Source organism: Streptopelia decaocto, assembly GCF_964273445.1.
Source record: "Streptopelia decaocto genome assembly, chromosome: 23".
Classification (NCBI taxonomy): domain Eukaryota; kingdom Metazoa; phylum Chordata; class Aves; order Columbiformes; family Columbidae; genus Streptopelia; species Streptopelia decaocto.
The window spans coordinates 3,881,854-3,903,008 of NC_138678.1; the positions used below are offsets into that span (position 1 = coordinate 3,881,854).

At 51.0% G+C, this 21,155-nt stretch overlaps 3 protein-coding genes across 4 annotated transcripts in view; 1 reads left to right on the plus strand and 2 right to left on the minus strand.

Moving 5' to 3' along the window:
- The window catches only part of UTP11 (UTP11 small subunit processome component), a 175,802-nt gene that overhangs the window by 98,473 nt on the left and 56,174 nt on the right, over window positions 1-21,155 (plus strand). The window lies entirely within an intron of this gene.
- Window positions 3,120-5,414, minus strand: YRDC (yrdC N6-threonylcarbamoyltransferase domain containing; the record flags this gene model as incomplete). 2 transcript variants are annotated; one of them, XM_082071686.1, is made up of 7 exons in its annotated part: window positions 3,120-3,408; window positions 3,490-3,614; window positions 3,752-3,894; window positions 4,070-4,189; window positions 4,525-4,639; window positions 4,975-5,170; window positions 5,270-5,414. In XM_082071686.1, 6 exons carry the CDS (start codon window positions 5,412-5,414, stop codon window positions 3,536-3,538), a joined length of 798 nt encoding a protein of 265 aa, XP_081927812.1. In that variant the 3' UTR covers window positions 3,120-3,408; window positions 3,490-3,535. The 2 variants fall into 2 exon arrangements, with proteins under 2 accessions (XP_081927812.1, XP_081927811.1); XM_082071685.1 differs by having other exon boundaries at window positions 3,120-3,614.
- On the minus strand, window positions 8,536-21,150 carry MTF1 (metal regulatory transcription factor 1). The gene is made up of 11 exons (XM_082071700.1): window positions 21,067-21,150; window positions 20,384-20,845; window positions 16,824-17,062; window positions 16,321-16,452; window positions 15,726-15,799; window positions 15,162-15,295; window positions 14,291-14,368; window positions 14,008-14,110; window positions 12,998-13,554; window positions 12,401-12,467; window positions 8,536-12,081 (listed from the first exon to the last, which is right to left on the minus strand). Exons 2-11 carry the CDS (start codon window positions 20,795-20,797, stop codon window positions 11,693-11,695), a joined length of 2,187 nt encoding a protein of 728 aa, XP_081927826.1. The 5' UTR covers window positions 20,798-20,845; window positions 21,067-21,150; the 3' UTR covers window positions 8,536-11,692.

Sequence of the window (21,155 nt, forward strand, 5' to 3'; positions counted from 1 at the left end):
CCCCAGTTTCACGGATGCCGCTTCCCATGCGCTGTTCCACACCTCCATCCTGCTACAGGCAGACTGATTCCTGCAGCAAAAACGAGACCTGCAGCTCAGCAGCCCCCTCTATGTACCAAAATGTCCTGCGTGGACACCATCATCTCTCCCGGCTGCAACCGCGAGTGACAAACCCTCACTCCCAGCTTCAAGCACCTGGCGCAGCAGCCCATTCTCCATCTGGACGTGTTTCCCTGCACTGGACCATCTCCCGGTCAAGGCATTATAAGAAAAGATATCAGGAGATTAACATAAACATTGTTGGAAACATTTAATCAGCTACAAATTGCAATGTTATGTTTGCGGCTTAATTAGCCCAAGCCTGGTTTTCTTTGCTCTGTATTGTGCAGTAGAGCGAGGGCATTTAGAAGTGGCATTGCAGATATCTGTGGTGATGGAGGAAACGTCCTTCCTGGCCGGGACCAGCGGGATCTCAGGGAAAAATATGTAAAAAAAATATTAAAGTAATTAAATGCATTCTCTGAGGCACCTTCCCGTAATGAGAGTTATTCCTGGGCTGCTCTAATTTATGTCCCCCTTCCTACAGCACTCCAAAGGAAACCCCAAATTCCACAATAAGGGGTGCTCTAACTACAGCAGCTGCGAGGAGTTCTCAGCACAGCCCCCTCTGCCATGCAGAGGGTATGAAAAGCCACAGGCTTTCAGCCACCAACCGCAGCAGCAAGGATGACATTGTGATGGGAAGCACTCAGTACATCAGCAGATAAGATCAGCTGAGAAGCAAGAGTTACCCAGCAAATGCCGCACATCAGACAGACCCGGTCACTCGGCCAAGACCTCCAAACACAAACCCCTGAGTGTCCTTCCCCAACAGCTTCACGGGGACAGGAGGGGTCGGACACTCAGCGGTTTCACCTCTGACAACAGCACGAACTGAGCTCTGGTGCTGCTCATTTGAATCGTCGCTGTACCAGCTTGAAGTGGCTCTGCTAATGAGGTTCTAAAGATTCATTTTTATTTGGAGGGCAAGGGCTAATTAAAATGCAAACCACATCTTTCCTGCTCTGAGCGCTCATGCCGATGTGATTTCCAGAAGGGCTGCGAACACAGGAGTCACCCTGATCTGCGCTGCTCCCGTGAATCGGCTCGTGAAGGTGTTTATGGTTCTACCTACAAGATGCAAAAAGGCGACTGCGCTCCAGCAGAAGCCGTTTGTCCGGCCAGCACGTCCCGCCGGCTGTGAGCGCATCCTGAGCAGCCGGCCCGCAGCGCTCCCAGCGCGCACCAGGTCAGGAGCGCAGCTGCACCCCGGTTATTGATGGCGCAGGATTAGCTTGTCTGAACAGAGAAATACATCACCGGAAAAATAGGAAACATTTGGAAAGTGGATGGCGGACGCGAGAGTGATGAATGAGCGCTAGAGGAGCCCGGCGGAGATCAATGAATAGCTGATGAGCTGGGGGACGAGGCGCGGGGGAAGCTCACCGTGCAAATGGAGCAGCAGCAGGGAAATCGCTTGCTGTGCTGAGACGTCCCTGTGAACCCCAACAGCGCCTACACCCCCCAGTGACACCCCCTGCATGGAGCAGCACCCGGCAGCACCGCGGGAGGATGGAGGGCAACGATCCTGCCTTTATTTCCCCCAGTGCCTCTGTCCTGCAGGATTTCTAATTTGAAAAGAGGAGGTGAGAGCAGAGGCTGGGGCAGGGGAAGCACCCGCAGACCCCTCACGCACCGTCTGCGGGTGACAGCGACTCACCCGCCGGCTGCTCCTGAGCCGGCACAGCAGCAGCTCCGCAGACAGGCGGGTTTTGTGAAGACATCATTTTGGGGTCAGCTCTGTGTGTGTCACAGTTCATTAGCAGCGACTGCGACAGCTGCTCATGGAGCAATAAAGACACATAACCCCGCCCTGGCCCTCAGACGCTGGGAAAACCACCCGTGTGGGCAGGAGAGCGGCAGCGCGTCCTGCCAGCCCCGCACGCTGCTGCCATCTGCGCCACAGCGCGGCCCCTGCGCGGCACACGGTTATTAATGCGCTTAAGCAACCGTACGGCCGCTGGCTCCGGGGCTCCCTTATACCAACCCCTACACCATGCGCCCCTGCTCATCACTTCCAAATAGCTTTTACTTAGCTGGTTCTGCCCAGCGTTCAGCTCCTCCAGCTGCCAGTCTACACATTAAGCCTGAAAGGCAGTTTCTAGAGGCAGGGAACTCGCAGAGGGAGAAGAGTGACAGCATAGTGACTGGTTCGCAGATTCCTGTCCAGTACCCTCGTCCTTGGCACCAGGAACAGAAACAGAAAGCTCTTCCCTCCTCCCCGGAGCGTCACCCCCGCAGCCCGACCTCTGCCAGTCGCCTGAAGGGGACGATTTGAGAGAAAATGACAGCAGATAGTTGTGGCATGACGGGCTGAACAGAGCGATTCATGTGTCCATCAGTATCGAGCCCTGCTGGCGCTCAGGCGCGAGGGCCTGCCCGCGCGAGGTCACCACAGCAGCGTCCTCTGCATAAGTAAATGAAAGAAATCACTCGGAAAAAGCCTGTGAACACAGCACCGCTGGCTCAGCACAACGCTCACTGCACCCACAAAATGAGATTAAAACGTGTCCCCTTGGCCAGCAGATGACAGCCAGCGAGAGGGAGGAAGGATCGCCAGAGCAAGTCCCAGGCGTGCAGAGCTCAGGCTCCAGCAGCACTTGTCCCCTACACAAATGAGACAGAGGACGAACACGAGCTTCCCTGTTTTACAAAAAAACACTCACCTGAGCAGGGGGATGTTTCTTGCTGCTCTTTCAGAACCGGCTCTGTGCTGCTTGTGGCAGCCACGTATGGTGAGGCGTGAATACAGCAGGAGCAGGACGTGCAACAGCTGCTGCAGGTGACGCTGCTGTCCCCAGAGCGGGGCGGGTGTCACCCCAGAGCAGGGCTGGTGCACGAGCAACGCGAGAGCTTTGCCAAACCTCTTTGCCAGACGCAGGTGGGACTCGTTACGGGGATCGCAGAGGCCCAAGCACACAAAGGTGCTGCAGCAGCGCCCGGTCACAGCGGCACCAGGTGCGGTGATGAGAACGGCGCGTACAGACACGCAGGCAGACGCACAGAGACACAGACAGAGCTCTTGTTAACGGCGAGAGCAGAGCCAGGCAGAGCTGAGTCCTCTTTAATTAACAGTTCTCAACTCACAGGTTTATAGATACAGGCCCGGACCAAGAAAATGTTATTCCGAACACACAGTGACTTGTCTTGTAACTGTTTTCAGTCCCGTTCCCATGCGTATCTTGTGGGTGCCATTCTGACCCACTCATTCACACGCCCAGGCCCAACATTCACACATCATACATACAGGGGTGATTTTCCAGCCTGAGATATCATTCTCGCTGGCCTGGGCTATCACTCCTTACACTCCTAAAAAACATACTTCTGTATAAGAATTTGTTTATAACCTCAACACAACGCATTGACCTTACAAAAAGCAGCCACGAATACCCGTCTCCAACCGCGCGGGCACACGGTGCCCAGCTCCACAGCCTCCTCAGGGCCCCGGCTCTCCAGCCGGTTCTGGTATCAAGCCATACTTCTGCCTCAGGATTTCAACCGTGGATGCCAGTGCACTGTGGGGTGAAACAGAAGCGTCAGAAAAAGGGTTTTAATGGATTAAATTGCATTTTCTGGGACAGACCAATCAACCAGATGCGGTACTGCGTTTTGAACCAAGAACAAAGCCGCAGTGACGTTGAGCAGCGCTCACCAGCCAGGACGAATGATGGTGAACTTCCCCGACACGGACAAGTCAACCACAGTCGACCCCAAGCGACACTCGGGGCTCTGGATGTCCCCTATGGGGCCTCCATCGATGATTAAGGACAGCTGAGGCCACAGCTCTTGGAATTCCTGAGGGGATGTAGATAAGAGTCTGCAGGCTGCTTCAACTACAGATCATGTAATTTTTAAACATACAATAGCTAAGAAATTAATGTTTTATCGCTAAAGCTGGCTCCCAGTTTGAGAGCCTGGTTCTCCAACAGGCTGCTGCAGTAACATCGCTCAGCAGCAAACCCAGCCTTACCGAAACCGTCAGCGTGCTGGCCTGACAGCTGATGTTGGCGCTCGTCAGGGCCAGTGGTCCAGGGCAAGCTCGGGCCAACTCCCTCATGAAAGGGTGGTTTGGGATCCGAACACCCACCAGCTGTGAGGAAGAAGAGAACACAGTGTTACACACCGTGAACGTCTTTAACCTTGCGCTGCCTAAAGCCCCCAGACTTAAAGCTGATACTCCAGAGCATCAATACGCCAGCGCTCGCTGAACCAGCGATATGAGAGACGCGTCTTCATAAGACAACCCCTAACGTTGGGCTGTCGTGTTCAAATAAATCACAGGGAGCACAACAGCACAGGGAAAACGGGAAAATGCCACTCAGTGCTGAGCACAGCGAACACACGTTACAATAAAAACCACTAGAGCAGAAGCATGAAAAACAGCACATTATTCCTCAAAAACACAGAGCTGTGTCCTGCACCTACCGATGTGAAAGGATTCAGGTCCTTATTTAGTTCTTCTGAGCGCTTTAAGACCAGGGTCACAGGCCCTGGGAGCAGGTCCCGCAGCAGCTCGTCCGGCACGTTCACCTGGCAGTACCTGCGCGGCACAGCAGCGGGGGAGAGGCGGCGGCGCAGCTCCCGGGCTGCGGGGACGGGGCCGCGGGGAAGGGGCTACGGGGAGGGGGCCGCGGGGAGGGGGCTGCGGGGAGGGGGCCGCGGGGAGGGGGCCGCGGGGAGGGGGCCGCGGGGAGGGGGCCGCGGGGAGGGGGCTGCGGGGAGGGAGCTGCGGGGAGGGGGCCGCTCCCCCCCGGACACACCGAGCACCGGCAGCGCAGCCCCCGCGGGAAGCCGCGTGGGAGCCCCGGGCAGCCGCTCACCCACGGGCCGCGGGGCCGGGCAGGAGCCCCCCCGGTTCCCGGAGCTCACACCGACCTGTACAGCCGCTCCACGTCCCCCAGGCAGATCGCCAGCGGCTTCCTCCCGTTCCGCCCCTTCAGGCTGTAGATGCTCCGCACGGCGCCGGAGTCCTGGGCCAGCCCCGCCACGCCGTACACCGTGTCTGTGGGCACGGCCACCAGCCCGCCCGCCCGCAGGGCCCCGGCGGCGGCCGCCACCGCATCGCTCCAGCCTGCCCGGGAGCGGCGGGTCAGCGGGGCGGCCCGGCACCCCCGGCCCAACCCACCGCAGCCCCGCGCCACCCGCCCCGCCGCCTCCTTCCCGCCCGCACCTGTGTGGCCGGGCCGGGCCGCGCCGCCGGGCAGCGGCAGCAGCAGCAGGCGGGCGGCAGCACGGCCCAGCCCCGGGCCCGCTCCCGGCGCGTCCTCCCCGGCCCGAGCCAGCGCCGCCAGCGCCGCCCGCCGCACGCTGTGCATGCAACAGCCGCTTCCGGGCCGGAGAGGGCGGGGCCGTGACGCACATCCGGAGGCGTGGCGAGCGGGCCGTTGCCGTGGAGACGCGGCGCGGGCAGGACCGGGATGGAGGCGGCGGCGGGACCCGCGGGGGAACGGGCGGTGGGTACCGGGGGTACCGGGGAGCGCGGCCCGCGGCGCCGCCCGTGACCGCTGTCCGCCCGCAGGCGCAGCCGGACGTGCGGAGGCTGCTGGAGGCCAGGCAGCGGCAGCTCCGGGCCCGCATCGCCGCCTGCGAGCAGCTGAGGGCGGAGCTGGCCGCGCTGCGCACCGCCCTGCGCAGCGGCCCGGCCGGGGACGGCTCCGCGCGGGGGGGCTCGGGGGCCGCGCAGCCCCGAGCGGCCCGAGCCGGGAGCACCGACGGTCTCCGCTGCGCCCCGGGCTCGGCCGCAGCCCCGCCGGCGGCGCCGGGGAACCCGCAGCCTGAGCAACCGCCGAGCGCCCGCCCCGCTGCGGCCTTGGACTCGGCTCTCTCCCGTTGCACTGATACCTTATCTTACTAAATTTGCACTTCAAAATAAAGCAACTTTGGCTTAGTCTGCGTCTACATGGAGGGGAAGGATCCTCACGCTTATCTGCCAAATAATTTATAAATACTCTTGAGGAAAGACTATCATAACACCGTGTTTAAATAAGCATTTAATTAGGATTCCATTAGTATTAATATTGCTTTCAATTCCAAAAAAGTTAATTTCCACTTCTTTGCAGATATTTCAAAGTACAATATTAACTTCATACAAAATGAGCAATTAAGCAAACACCATTATTTCACATTTTACATTCTTCAAAAAAATACAAATTCATATTTACTCTTTTTTTTTTTGGGTTTTGGAGATGCTCTTCCTTTGGAAGTACTGTACCTGTAACTAACATATTCACATTGCTCAATGTAAGCACATTTGTTCCCATGTTTCATAGTTAAATAAATTCCTTTAACACCACACACACATTCTTGAAAAACCAGGGTTCCTTTTGTTTTGTCATCTCCAAGCCCCCTGCCCGGCTCCCCCCCCAAAAGCAGCACAGACAGCTGCGGGTCCCGGCCTCCCTGGGGCCGCTGTGCCCGCGTCCCCGTCCCGCTGTCCCCGCACCACGCTGGCCTGTGGCAACCAGAACCGCACCCGCAACTCTCCAAGCGAGGGGCAGACAGAAAGCAAGAGGACGGACACGAAGCCACACAGCAAGACAGACCAGCTACTGCAACTACGGCTCTGCAAAAACACACCCTTGATTTTGCTGAAAAAGATCCTATGAAAAAAATTTCTTGTAAGAAAAAGTAGAAACTGCTTTTTTTGTTGTTTTTTTGAGAAAGTGTACACTGCATAACGAACCAAATTTTGGCCAGCTTGCACACCACCCAAAGCATGGTGTGGGATTGTTTTAAACTAGTTCTGAGAACACACACACGTCGACTATGTACACTACTACATAAATATCCAGTTTAATTTGCATTTCTCAGTGCAGACACAGAATCCAACTTCTAGAACATAGGAGAGATATCCAGACAAGACGCAAAAAAGTTAAAAGTTCAGCCCTGTCCGTGAGTATCAACTACAGGTAACATTTATAAAAACTTGACGTTGTTTCCAAAATATGTTATGGAAAAAATAGTGTAGCAATTAAAAACTATGCAATCAGAAATTTGTAGGGTTTATTAAAGACATGCCTTTTATTTTTTTGCCTTACAGTCCAAACTGGCTCTAACAGTTCTGCCCAGCCAGGCCAGATCCCTAAAGCCAACAGATTTCCAAGCGCGTTACAAGGCGGCTTCACCGCCCCCTTTTTCCAGGGAGGACCCGCAGCGGTTTGGGGACTCGCCCGCGGTCTCAGAGCCGAACAGAGAATGTGACACCAAGATCCCGCCTGCTCCACATCACAGACCCGGCTGGCCCTCACTGCGGCTGCTCCCCGAGCAGGAACAGCTGCGCAGCCCCACTCAGCTCCAAGGTCAGTGGTGCCTCAGCCCCACCGGCCGCTTCCAGCTCCTTCTCGCAGCCTTATCTACAACTGGTGTGGGAAAAGTTCTGTAAACGCTTCGACAATGTTGCTGCAGGTGCATGAAGTAAGGCAGATAACGTGACATCAAAACTGATCTCAAAGACATTTCCAAGGTGCAACATGCCTGTTCAGAGCAGCTCGTCACTCCTGGTGGTCCTGGCGTGGCAGAACAGAGCAGGGGACGAGGGAGGGGGGACACGTACCAGATCACAGCCGTGTCCCACCGCAGCGACAGGACACACACCAGATCACAGCCGTGTCCCACCGCAGCGACAGGACACACACACCAGATCACAGCCGTGTCCCACCGCAGCGACAGGACACACGCACCAGATCACAGCCGTGTCCCACCGCAGTGACAGGACACGCACCAGATCACAGCCGTGTCCCACCGCAGCGACAGGACACGCACCAGATCACAGCCGTGTCCCACCGCAGCGACAGGACACACACACCAGATCACAGCCGTGTCCCACCGCAGCGACAGGACACACACACCAGATCACAGCCGTGTCCCATTGCAGTGACAGGACACGCACCAGATCACAGCCGTGTCCCACCGCAGCGACAGGACACACACACCAGATCACAGCCGTGTCCCACCGCAGCGACAGGACACACGCACCAGATCACAGCCGTGTCCCACCGCAGCGACAGGACACACGCACCAGATCACAGCCGTGTCCCACCGCAGCGACAGGACACACGCACCAGATCACAGCCGTGTCCCACCGCAGCGACAGGACACACGCACCAGATCACAGCCGTGTCCCACCGCAGCGACAGGACACACACCAGATCACAGCCGTGTCCCACCGCAGCGACAGGACACGCACCAGATCACAGCCGTGTCCCACCGCAGTGACAGGACACACGCACCAGATCACAGCCGTGTCCCACCGCAGCGACAGGACACACACACCAGATCACAGCCGTGTCCCATCGCAGTGACAAGCAGCTGCCCGAAAGCGCGAGAGGAAAGGCCGGCGAAAGCACAGTGCTCTCAGTGAGTATTTGCATAGATCGGACATTTGCTAATGGTGCATAATTCTCCGGGGTGCAGACGGGGAGGGCAGAACGTCGCTGAGCTCGTTACTGGATTTATTCCGTTAGACAGACACAGACTGACCACGCGGGACAAGGGTCTGTAGCTACAAGTATTGCACCAAGTTAAGCGCTCATCTTTGCACACCCCTGTTCACTTTTACTCAGAGCAAAAATAAACTTTGTGAAAGTATATACAAAAGAAATTGCAGCAATTGGGTTAAAGATAAAATAACCTAAAGTGCATTTTAGATACCAGTATGAGGTTCTGCGAACTAGTCTTTCTGGACACAGCCAGCATTACAGAAGTGCCCAATTCGTACTTTGTCCTATATAATTCAGTACCAGCATTTAAACAGTGCAGATTTTCTGTCCCTCTACCATCTACAAGCATGAAAAGCAACTTCTCCAGCCTTCAACTGCATGTCAGGTCTGCTTGCCTGGGCCACTGCCTGGGGAGTGGAGCTACCACTGTCAGGAATTAGACCCATATCTACACGTTTAAGCTTCTGCATCATCTAGAAACTGTAAGTAACAAATCCCCACATGCCACAAAACAGCAAAACCTCTAAAAGAGTGACCCGGAGCAGTGCGGTGTTGCTCTCTGATCATTAAAGGGCTTTGTGAAATGCAGATTTTGCAGAGGGAGGGCACACTGTTTGCAGGGGCTCTGGCGTATTAACCCAAAGTGCCCTTTTCTGGGAATTCAACATTTTAGCAGATCTATAATGGCAGAAACTCCCCACTTTCTTAAAAATGTTGGTGTGCCTGTGGTAAATGCTGGGGACACGAGGGGAGGAGGAGAGGACGTCCTCCCGGGGTGTGCTGTGTCTGCCCTCTCGCCAGCTGCTCGCCGATCTGCTCCTGTCCCAGCACGGTGACCGTCACAGGGGCTGCTCACACAGCCCTGGGGACGACAAAACACCCGTGACAGGGATCAGCACGGAACACTCCGGAAAGCAGACCAGCAACTAAGCAGCTAAAGCACATACCTGTACAACACAGCCCCGTGGGACGCACAGCCCGTGGTGCGGCAGCTCACAGAATCGCGCTGCTCCTGCCTCGTTACAAGCTCTAATTAGTTTCACCTGAATCGCAGCCCACCTGGTGCACATACAAGAGGGTGACGGCAAACCCAACGCACCTGAAGTCAGCGTAAACTTGGAGCACATTGCTTTTCCTAAACACACCAACAGAAAGCAGCAGCTGTGAGGACAGCGGAGGGGAAGCTCCGCCGCCCGCTCGGAAAGCACACGCGCACCTCGCCGCTGCCCATCTCCACGCTCCCAAATCAGCTTCCTATTCCAAAGCCTCTGCCAGATGATTTTACTGAGTTCTGTCACAACGGGGTCCCTGAAGGCGCTCTGTGGTCCAACCAAAAGCATTTTAGGTGGACTGAATCACAGGTAGCATGGAAAAACGCTTCTCTGAAGGATGGAAAGGCTCTGACGAGGTTGCTAAATCCCCCAATTGTCGCGTTTCAGGCCACATCTGGTACCGTTGTGCCCATCGGAGAAAAGCCGCAACTCCAGGGGCATGTGCACGCTCCTGCGTTAGCGGCCTCTTGCACCCACGCACGCTCAGACGAGGTGGCTGCAGCCCGACCCGGCTGGGCTGGTGCCGCGGGGCTGAGGCTGCAGAGCGCTCAACACGGGGGGGTCATCGCCTGCTCGTCACCCGCAGCCCCGGGGTCCTGTGGGACCCCCGCGGGTACACAGAGCGGCTTTGATCAGATCCAGAGGGAAAGAGCTCTACCCACTAGAGGTTTGCATTACTAAATTTAGTGCAGAGACACTCCACATTAATTGGCTTACAGTCATTATCTTTGTATCTCACTAATGACAACGCTGTAAACTGAATAAAGACTATTTAATATTCTTTTCTTTAACACAAAAAAAACCAACCTGACAGCCCAAGCCAGAAAGATGGATAAAACACTATAAAATTACATCTTTTAAAATAATGCAGCATAAATAAACCATTTAGAATGAGACTGCATTTATTGCAACATTACAGGCTTTTTGGTGGAAGGGGGGTTTGTATTTTATTTACCCTGAGTAGGTTAGAATATAGACTTTCAGTTTGATATGAAAAACTAGTATGTCGTGTAACATATTTTAGTCAAGAAATAGCCCCGTGCACAAGAAGCTGGCATTGCAGTAGGTTGGAGGCAGATTCAGGCAGAAATTATATAACTCAACAGACAAAAAAAGAAGCATTTATGGACAGCTGAAGGAACAGACTCACTGAATTCCAACTGAATTTATCTTGAATCATTCTGAAAAGTTTCCTAGAGTTGTTCTTGACAAAAGATGAGAGTAACCAGCAAAGGCACCACGCTCCTCGTTAAACAGTCGCGGGGGTTCTGGGGGTGACTTGTTCCTGAACAGAAGCACAGAAACCAGCAGAGCAGCAGGACAACCCGACCAGAGGGGGACTCGCCGCGTCCTCCGCAGCCCAACAACAGAGCCCTGGGCCCCAGGGAGCGGGGGCTCCCACCAGGGCTCCACGTTGTGAAGCAGCGTCTGCCACCACACTTCTAAGTCCTAATGAAATTAAACTAACAGATCTATCTGAAAGGAACTCCTCAAAATTTCTGCAAGCTTTAGGAACAGCTACAGAACAAAGCAAACCCAGGTATCAGCTCCCAACTCAGTGGTGAGACAATCGCATCCCAAAAAAATGGCAGATAAATCATCTCCTACAATAACACCATTTTCTACAACAGCAAATTCCTTTCCTGGGCTCCCCTTATAGTGCATGATTAGTATCAGACAAGAGACAGAAGAAATTATAGACCCAAGGAGTTGTAACAAAGACCCACTCACTGCCAGTACCTTAATCCCAAACATAACTGATGTGCAACTGGAGACAAACTAACCCCCCTTTTTCTTTTTAAAAATCTTTTTGCACATGAGTAACCTTAACTTCTGTGTTCACATATGACAAGCAAAAGTGACAGACAGTGCAGCCAAAACAGTTCATATATAACTTAGCTTTTTCTTTTTTTTTTTCTTTTCTTTTTTTTTAGATAGATTCTCAAAGATGGATGTACCTGGGACGTGACGAAGATGACATCTGTGAAGCAGAAATAAGCCACAAAACTTCCAAAGAGGAAGGAAAAATAATTGATCCTTCAGTTTCTGCTTCTAAGGAGAAGGGTTTGACCCTCCAGGTGCAAAGGAAAATCTGGAACATCTTCACTTAGAGAAGCTGCTGTTCAAACCCATTTCTTCCTCACCCTGCAGTAGTGCTTCGATTGGAATTATATTAGATGGGGTTTCAGGGCTTTGGAGAGACAGGAAGTCCGAGACATCCATGGCACTTAACGTTTCAGTCTGGGAGTCTGAAGGGTTAACGATCTGCCTGCTCTGCCCGCAGGAAGGGGAAGAGGAAGAGGAAGGAAAGGTCTGGGGCGGCCGCGGGGGAGCTGGCTGCTCCAAAGCCTCCGAATCGGGCGAGGGACATTCCTTCTTGAGGGCGGCTCTGTCCTTGGCAGAGTCTCGGCAGGCACACTGGCACTGGCAGGCCTCCTCCTGCTTTATAATGATGACAGGGACGCTGAGACCGATCTGCTGAACAGGGTTTCCTGAAGGTGAAACAAAGACAAACCCAACAGAGCTACATCATTTCATAGCAGGGAGAGACAGATCATCTCTGTTCCATTTGACTGTATGCACCTTGCAGCAGAGACTACCTGTTGCTTTGTTCGAGTAGAGTAAAACCTCCCGCAGATGATAAATAGGATAGTGCTTACCAAAAACTGCACTTAAAACCCCAGGAAAATTAAAAACAATTAAAAGATTGTCTTCAACACTCCTGCAAGCAATGAAATCACCGCAAATCACGGTCAAGCTAATAGTGCTACAAGAAGAAAGAGAGAAATGCAAGTTCAGTGTCAAGCTTACCTGTATTGCCAGCTACTGGTAACGCAGTTGTAAAAAAGACCTTTTCTACTACTTTTGGAACTTGTGGCTTTAAAGGAAAAAAAAAATTGAGTCAATTCCAATCAAATTTCTATTGTTCAAATTCCAAACAGCTGCAATCAAAAGCAGCAGCTGTATACACATTCCAAGGAGAACACATGGGAAAACTAATTAATAAATAAAACATTTAGCTTGGTTCTGGGCTATGTTCTGGCTATTCCAAAACTCAGAGTATTATTTCTGTAGTCTTAAAGATGGGGAGTAATCACCCACCCCACTAATTACCCTCCCCATACGTCCTTGTTAACACAGCTCGTGGTTTTTGACGACTGAATGAATGAACTCTTAAAACCTGCTGTGCTTGCTCACACTGCTTGTACCTGCTGCCATTTACTCTTGACCAACTGCAACTAAGAAAATCTAAAGGTGACAGCAGTATTCTTAAAAATAAAACAAAGTCTCAGAGATCCAGATTTACTAGAGAATCAGAAACATTCCGTTTTCCCAGAAAACCTTTTGGGACTCTAACTGGAAGAGGGATGGCTCAAGCTGTTTTAAAGCCGTGCTGGATACACTCACCATTTGTTCTTGGCTTTGCGGAGAACCAGTGGCACCATTTAAGATCCACTGTAAGTTCTGCTCATCCATGACAATGCTGGACTGCAGAATAGCGGTGCTCGGAGAAGGAGTAATGGTTATCGTTGGATTACTGGTCAGAACAGGGTTGGCCGCAACAGGCACAGTCTGAACGACAGCGGGCAGGGGCTCAGCGGCACTTGGGGCTGTCGGGGCCGGTGGCCCAGCAACCACCGAAAGTCCCTGCACGACGGGCTGCGGCGGGGTCTGAGTGTGCTGCAGGAAGTCTTGGTGACTGGCTGCGAACTGTGTGCTGCGAGGAACAGGCACTTCTGGGGATTGTAAAACAGTTGCAGGATTCCCGAATGCAGCTTGCTGTGAGCTGGTTCCTATGGAGGAGGGCGCAGCGGGCGCTGCTGAGGCTTGTAGTGCTGAGTGCGACGGCTCCGGGATGCCGAGCTGCAGGACGAGTGGAAGAGACAACGATGCTGAGTCTCCTGCAGAAGGCGGGACAGCAGCGACCGAGTCTGCATCGCCGTTAAAACCTTCAATCAAGGCAGCTGTCAAAAGAAACAAAGAAAAAACAGGAATACAGCAGTTCTCATAAGATCTGAATGAACAGCTTCTTCAAGGAACTTCTCAGCTAGCTGATGGATTTTTGTCAAGTAAAGCATTGCCACTTTCACATCTTCAAAAGCGTGTAACGCTAGACTGTGAAATCTAAAACTAGGTCCAAACTCAAGCAGCCAGTAACACTGAATACTACACACCAGCTGATCAGCCTCATTAGCTCTAAGAAGCCTTTTTATCAGCACGTGGAGAGAGGAAGCTGAGAACAACACTGATGTGGAAAGTCCAAGAGCATCCATGTCAGCACTGTAGGAGGACAGGCTGTGAACACCCGGCCAGTTCCCTGCCAGTGTCCCGGTGTGACACTCTCAGGGAATACAGCGCGTTTCAACACAAAAACTGTCAAAAGCGCCCTCCTAAACCAGCGCAGGTAACAGCTGTACCTGTCTGCTGAGAGTCATCCGGATTCGCAGTGTGGTCCGGGCTCTGAAACATGGACTCGAAGATGCTGGCTGGTGAGATTGTGCTCAGGTCTTGTCCGTGTGTCTGGCAAACAAAATAAAGAGCAAGATGGCATAACGTTATGTCTCATTCGCCTGAACAAGCGCAACAGAAGTAATCGCCCATACGTATTTAATCTGCTGCGTTCTAGTTGACAGGACAAGCACACAGCCAGAAAAAAGCCAAACTCAACATGGGCGAGGCAATTCCAGGACAGTAACTCACCGGATTTGAGCTCTCCCGCAATTCTGAATCTGTTGATATGAGGCTTAAGTCACTCAGGCAAAGGGAGTGGCTTGTATCCTGTAAGGAAGAAAAATAAATTGAATTCTATATTAAAAAAACAGTATCAGAAACATTTTAAATTACTCTATACAGTCCATACAATTCTGTCTATGCAGAATTCTTTTTACCTGCATGTGACCCAAGGCTCAGTTCTAAAATCAACAGCACAATGTTACTAAGCAAAGGATATTTTGTAGCTATCAAGGATTCTTAACATCTCTTTCACATTACTTCCAAAAAATTAAATAACCTAGAATTCTAAGTTAGCACTGGAACAAATCAATCTATAGAAAATAAAAAATGTAAACTCTAACAGTATTTATTTTTCTTTGCACACTTATTACATAGAAACTACAGGGAAAACAGGATAATATATAACACTGCCTATACATTTGTGTCAATACTCAGCATAGTCATCAAAGCAGCTGTAGCCCAAGCATTCACTTTAATGGGATTTAAAAGAATAGACACATTTAGATGAGCTTTTCCACATAAAACACCAAAGACTATACTAGAAGCTTCAGAAATATTAATCACACTGTTTTTTATCCACATGCTGTACACACAGCATATGAGATAAACCTGATGCTGCCACCTTCAACACCAGCAATTTCAGAACTGAAACTGAATTGTCACCCGTGGGCTCCTTCACGGGAAACGGGGCACCAGGTAGTTACAATTCCCTTTGAAAATCCCAGCCCTAAGTGGGATTACACACCTTTAGAACACGCTACAGACCAAATAATTTCTTTCCCAAGGTACAGTTTTCTCTCCATCTAAGGCAGAAGCATCGGGAAGAAGCGCTACCCACCTCAGAGACGCTGTTATTGGGAAGTGCGTTATAGGAATGTCCTTTCTCGTGACCTTTCATGTGGCTCTTGAGACTGTACTGTGTGCTGAAAGTCTTCTCACAGCCGTTACTGGGGCAGAAGAAGGGTTTCTCCCCTACAGGCAGCACAAAACACACACAAACACTTTTAAAGCACATAGAAGAGTGGTGGTAATATCTATACAAACAAGATTGTTTAATGCCACTTCACACATTCATGATTCTTGGGAGTCTTGCAGATAAAAGCTTCTGTTTTACCACGTGAACTGACATAAGAACACAATATTTAATTTGTATGCATCATTATTTATATATTTGTGAAACACACTCATGAAATTAAAGACCTGTCAAGCAGGGCCCACTCCCCCAACCTGCCAGGGTCCCTCCGGGTGCCCTCCCTTCCCTCCAGCACATTGACTGCACCATGCAGCTTGGTGTCACCCACATATTACATATATATGTATGTATAAAAACATATTAGGATTCTGAGAGTTAGTAGAAACTGAATAAATTCAACTAAAGAAAAACCAAGCCCTTGGGACTCACCAGTATGTGTCCTAACGTGTGTTTTAAGGTGATGGCTTGCAGCAAAAGCCTTCCCACAGCCGTCGTGCTCGCACCTGAATGAGGCAGCACACGAGAGTCAGCATCACACCGCTCCAACGCATTAGTTACAACCTCGCCACGCTTTGCAATAGTCCCAGGACTCTGAACAGCAGGTCTAGTGCTGATCTGAGTCAGCAATCGGGTCTCTCCCACCGGCTCCTGCACAGGCTGCAGCAGGGCTCTGAACAGGATGGTAACATTCAAGTATGAAGCTGGAATTTGGCAGGGGCCCCTTCATGGAATAAACATCTCAGCACAGCAGAGGTGCAGCACTGTGTTTTAAGAACGTGTTCATCGTGGTACACATTTCTGTTTAAGAAAACAGCTTGACTATTCTTGTCTTTTAAGGCAGTCACTTCACCCCCTGTCACAGGTGCCTGAGGGAGCTCTAGAACAAATATGTTCAAACACTACCTGCCTTTGCTTTTTTCTCCTGAGAACAGCTTTTCATCCAGGACAGTAACTGCCACCTTTTGGCACAGGTGGCCCGTCACACAAGTCCCACAGAACTGAAAATCGCCGTCCAGCAACTCACCGAAATGGCTTTTCTCCTGTGTGTGTTCGGATGTGCTTCCTCAGGTCACTGTGCGTTGTGAAGTATTTACTGCAGCCTTCCGATTCACAGTTAAATGTTTTCCCTGTGTGAAGCCTCTGATGTGCTTTCAACCTAAAAAGCATGCCAAAAAAATCCCTCTCGTGACTTGTAGTACGAGACAGTCCCTACCTGAGGCAAGCGAGACATTCATTCCAATGTGCAGGACAGGATGAAAGGCTTAGCTTGAACTGAAAGTAATTAAGCTTATCAAAGTAATTGATATCACTTCTGAAGCCCTCAAGGGAACCTAAGAATTCCTTGTGCACCATTTTCAATGCTACTGTAACACAAATAAGCTAAGTATGTCATCAGAGGCTCTGTCATCCTACTCTTGGCACAGCATTCCCACATTTTGGGGGGGTTATATTAATATTCGTAGCTGGCAGAAGCGTAACAATTGTGTCCAGACGCAACGTGGGGAACAGCAGCAGCCGCTTTCCTACCTGTACAGTGTATTGAATGCCTTTTCGCAGCCCTGCACGTCACATTCAAACGGCTTCTCCTTAGTGTGCACTCGGACGTGGATTTTGAGGCTGTAGGAGGTGAGAAAGGCCTTGCCGCAGCCTTCCTGATTGCAGACAAAAGTGTATTCCCCACGGTGCGTCTTTTGGTGAGTGCGCAGGTTCCCGGCAGTGCTGTAGGTGCGCGGACAGCCCTCGAAGGTGCACTGGTATCTCTTCACCTGAGAGACAAAATGCTGCGGACTTAATAATTCGTAAGCATTTCTGGAGTTCAAACAGGGTAGAACTGTAGTTAAACACCAAAAGACAACGGAACAGATCTTTACCTCAAAGGAAAAAAAAGTTATTGCCAATCAATTATCAGATAACTTAATAATTCTGCTGTGCTATGCGAGGAGTGGCATACATTGGAAAGCAGGCCAACATTGTAGAAGAACAGTAATAAAAGAGGACAGTAAAAAGACAAAAAACATCAAGTGTTTAAATTGAACAAATGATCTTGATGATACGACCAACAGTAACTTGAAGAGGAAGATATTCTGGAGGTCTTCATGTTTTTTCTAGTCGCTTAGCACTGTTAGAAGCACCATACAGAAAAGGAAACAGCAATTCCACTGTGGATCAGTTTGCACTTAATTTATAGTTCAAACCGGACGAAAGTTATCAATAAATATCCAAGCATTATAACACAGTTACAACATGATTAAGAAGTTTGGTTGTGTTGAGTCAGCCAAAACACAGAGCATAGGCCAATAAAACACAGGCGCGAGGTCAGAAGGCAGTTTTTATCAGAGGAGCAGGGGTACGTTATCTTCACCAGGGATCATCAGATCCAGTACGATTTCTGTACCAGCACTGAAGTCGATGACCCTGGCAGAGCTTTAGTGCAGCTGGAAACGAGCAGTTCACATCCCGCATCACAGGCTGTTCTCCCCAGGACTTCCCGTGACACACGAGCGATTCGACACTGGCATGAAGCACTGACCAACCACTGAGGAATCTGTCAAGCTCTCTGGGCACTTACATTTAGATTCAGAAAGTGAAAGAAAAGGAGAATATTTGCTCTAGATGAAGGTTTGGCTCCCAGCTGCCGATGCACACGTTCAAAGGAAGATGGCAGCAACACTTTCGGTTTAATGGCCTGAACTAGGACAGAGGCCTCGCCCAGATCCCCCTTCCTCGCAAACTACTCGGAGCAGGACGCTGCAGACAGGAGCGGTACAACCACCGTGCTCTAAGCAGAACAGAACTTTCCATAAAGCAGCAAAGCATTTAATTCTCTTTTCACATTAGCACATCAAATGAGCGCTGACTACACGCAGCAAATCACGCAGCTATTGACGATTCAAGACTTGAGTCACAGCAGCAAGAAGCAGCGACAAAAAGCAACACGGAGCGAGAGGAAACCCGCAGATGGCGAGAGGACACGGAGCACAGCCGGCGGCTGCCGGGACGACAAAGCCTGTGGCCGCGGCCTGTTGCTTTTGGCAAAGGGGAACACGCTGCCTGCCCCACGGGGAGGAAGCTGGAGGAGCCTTAGTTAAGCATTTACCATACAAGTTGGAACTAACTGCCCAACAAGCAACAAGGCTGGCAAAAGCTGAGCCTGACGCTCTGTGCCAAAGTCTGCTTCAACTGCCCGGTTTGCCCTTAACTCATCTGCAGTTTACAAGATTCCCCTTCCACTGCTATTTTTCCCATGTCATCACTGAACGAAAATAAAACTAATTTGAAATAGAAGACTATAGCCACGTTGATTCTTACAGCCAGAATTATCGTGGGAGAAGTATAATATAAAAAAGGAAGTCAATTAATGAAGCGTAAAACCCTCTTTTGTTTCATAAATGTCTAAGACTGACCCCAAAATTTAACACTTTAAAACCGTTATCTCAAGTGTTAGAACTGCTACGGATGTTGTGGGAGCACCCAAGAACTGGGCTGCTGACTGTGAGAGATGAGCCCAAACGTTCGGGGGTTCTAGAGCTTTCCCCTCCCCACCTCCAGACAACTTATCAGCATTTGAAACAGCAGGACAAAACGGGTTTGTACAAGACAAAAGTGTCATATATGCTTACGGCTTATTTCCACTGCACTCAAATCATGGTGTGACTCCTCCCCCCGCCCCCGGAAAATCAATTCGAGAGATGGAAAATAAATTCAGATAAAGGATTTCATTACGAAATTCCAGGTCTAACGAGCTTTTCCTAAAAAGGAGGAGTAAAGAAATCAAAGCAGTTTAATTGCATGTGCCGTCGTCAACACTGAGTACGCACTGTTCTCAGACACTGCAGATTGCACACTGATTATCCTACTGAAAGAAAAGAAAGTAGATATGACTGACATACGAAAATTAAACATTTTGGCAGCTAAGAAGGCAGGATACAACAGCTGCTAATATGAATAATAACCGAGCAAAAGGAGTTCCTTAGACTGAAATGGGCTCATTGAACAAATGTCAGCCCAGAAGTTCCATAATTAATTGCAGAGCTGACTCCCCACAGCCCCATCTCCCCACCACCGCACGGGCGGTAAGGAAGGTTCCCTGCTAATCTAAATTATTCAGAGAGTTCAAACCAGCTCCCTTTCTAAGCAAGGGCTCGTTCCTGCAATTCTCTTACACCGAATATCAGTTACACAAGCGGCTGACATAGCACCACTGATACCAGCGCAGACACTGTAGATCACCCCTTATGTAACTTAGAAGGGCCAAAAAAGGGACACGAAGTTGTCACTGTGTTGGTATTTCAGTCAACTTTGCATTGCTTTTGTGCCTAAAAAGCCAGAATCCCAAGTTAGTCTGTACAGACCCTCCTAACTTCACATACAGGTGGAATTCACTAGGGAAACAGAATTAAAAACAATCACCATTCTAAATAAGTAAGATGACTTAAGCTTTCAAAATACAGCAGATTACAACCTAAAGTTTCCCTTATTTTCTTCTCACAGTTTCCCTGTGAGCAACACAATAAAACAACAAGTAATTTTAGGCTTGGCATTTTAAGTTTCATGCTTCAGCTACTGCCAATAGTCTGGAATTTAACCTGTAAGTTGGATGCGCGTTTCTCAAGAACGCGCTTAACCGCAGCGTAACAGGGTTCATGTTCTTTAGTTATCTCTAAACTCAGGAAATAATTGTCCAACCAAGAGAAAAATAAAAGACCACTAAAATCACATACACTACTAACATCAACACGTGTTTTCCTGCTATCTAGTATGCTACTGAGTGTCAAAAAGCACTTCCTGGCTGCTTTAGAAGAAAGCAGCAGGATATAGAGTGAAAAGTGATGACAATTGCAGCTTTGCTGCTGGCCCAAGAGACTGTGGGAAACACGCCTGTTACCAGCACAAAGTTTCACTATCGCTAAAGCAACAGCAGATTTAATGCCGTGTAATTCACCCCGCTATACAGGAACCTTTAGGAACAAGAAACTTCCGCTGCCTTGCAGCAAATAGTCTTAGAAAAACACATTGTCAAAGCATTTAAGGTCACCAGGTGAAAAACATTCACAAGAAGTATAAAATTCAGCATCACATTCACTTACTTCTTTAAGCTTGGTTTCTGGGCATTCGGACTGCAAAGTGAGCGTTGCTCCTTCAATATTTCTTGGCATAGGAGTTGAGCCAGGATTTATTGTTAGATGGATCTGATCTGGAGAAATAATGTGTTGCACGTAACCCTGGGACATTCCTTCATGATCTGGTATTAAATGAAATCCTTCCTCGTGACCCTCCGGCAGAAAAGGCAAGGGATCGCCGCACTGTCCCTCGTCCTCATCGTCCTCCAGCACGCTGTGGTCCTGCTCGATCAGCACGGTCGTCCTGTCGTACACCGTCCCGGACGATGAGGAAACCAGCCCGTTTTTGTCGCCGAACCTCATCATGTTGCCATCCTGGGCCAGCTCCTCCTCCTCCCCCTCGCAGAAGGTCGCGCTGCCGTCGGGGCTGTTCTCGCCCATGGCTCAGCGCTCACAGCGATCCCGCGGGGTCACACCGGAGCGGTTCATCTGTAACACCGGGAGGTCAGGCGGTTCTACCGGGCCGGGCCCCGCGCCCCCCGCCCGGCCCCGGGGCGGTGGCGGAGACTCCGGGCCGGGCGTTCCCTCCCGAGCGCCGCGCTCCCCCCGCCCGGCCGCGCCGCCCCGAGCAGAGCGGCTCCGAACGGCTCGGAACGGCTCGGACGGGCTCCCCGCGCCCCCGGCCCGCCCCCCGGCCCCGCCGCCCTCACCGAGCTCCCGGCAGCGGCGGCACCTCGGTCCCCACCCCGGCGGCACCATGATCACCAGCACCACTCACTTCCGCTTCCGGCCGCGCACG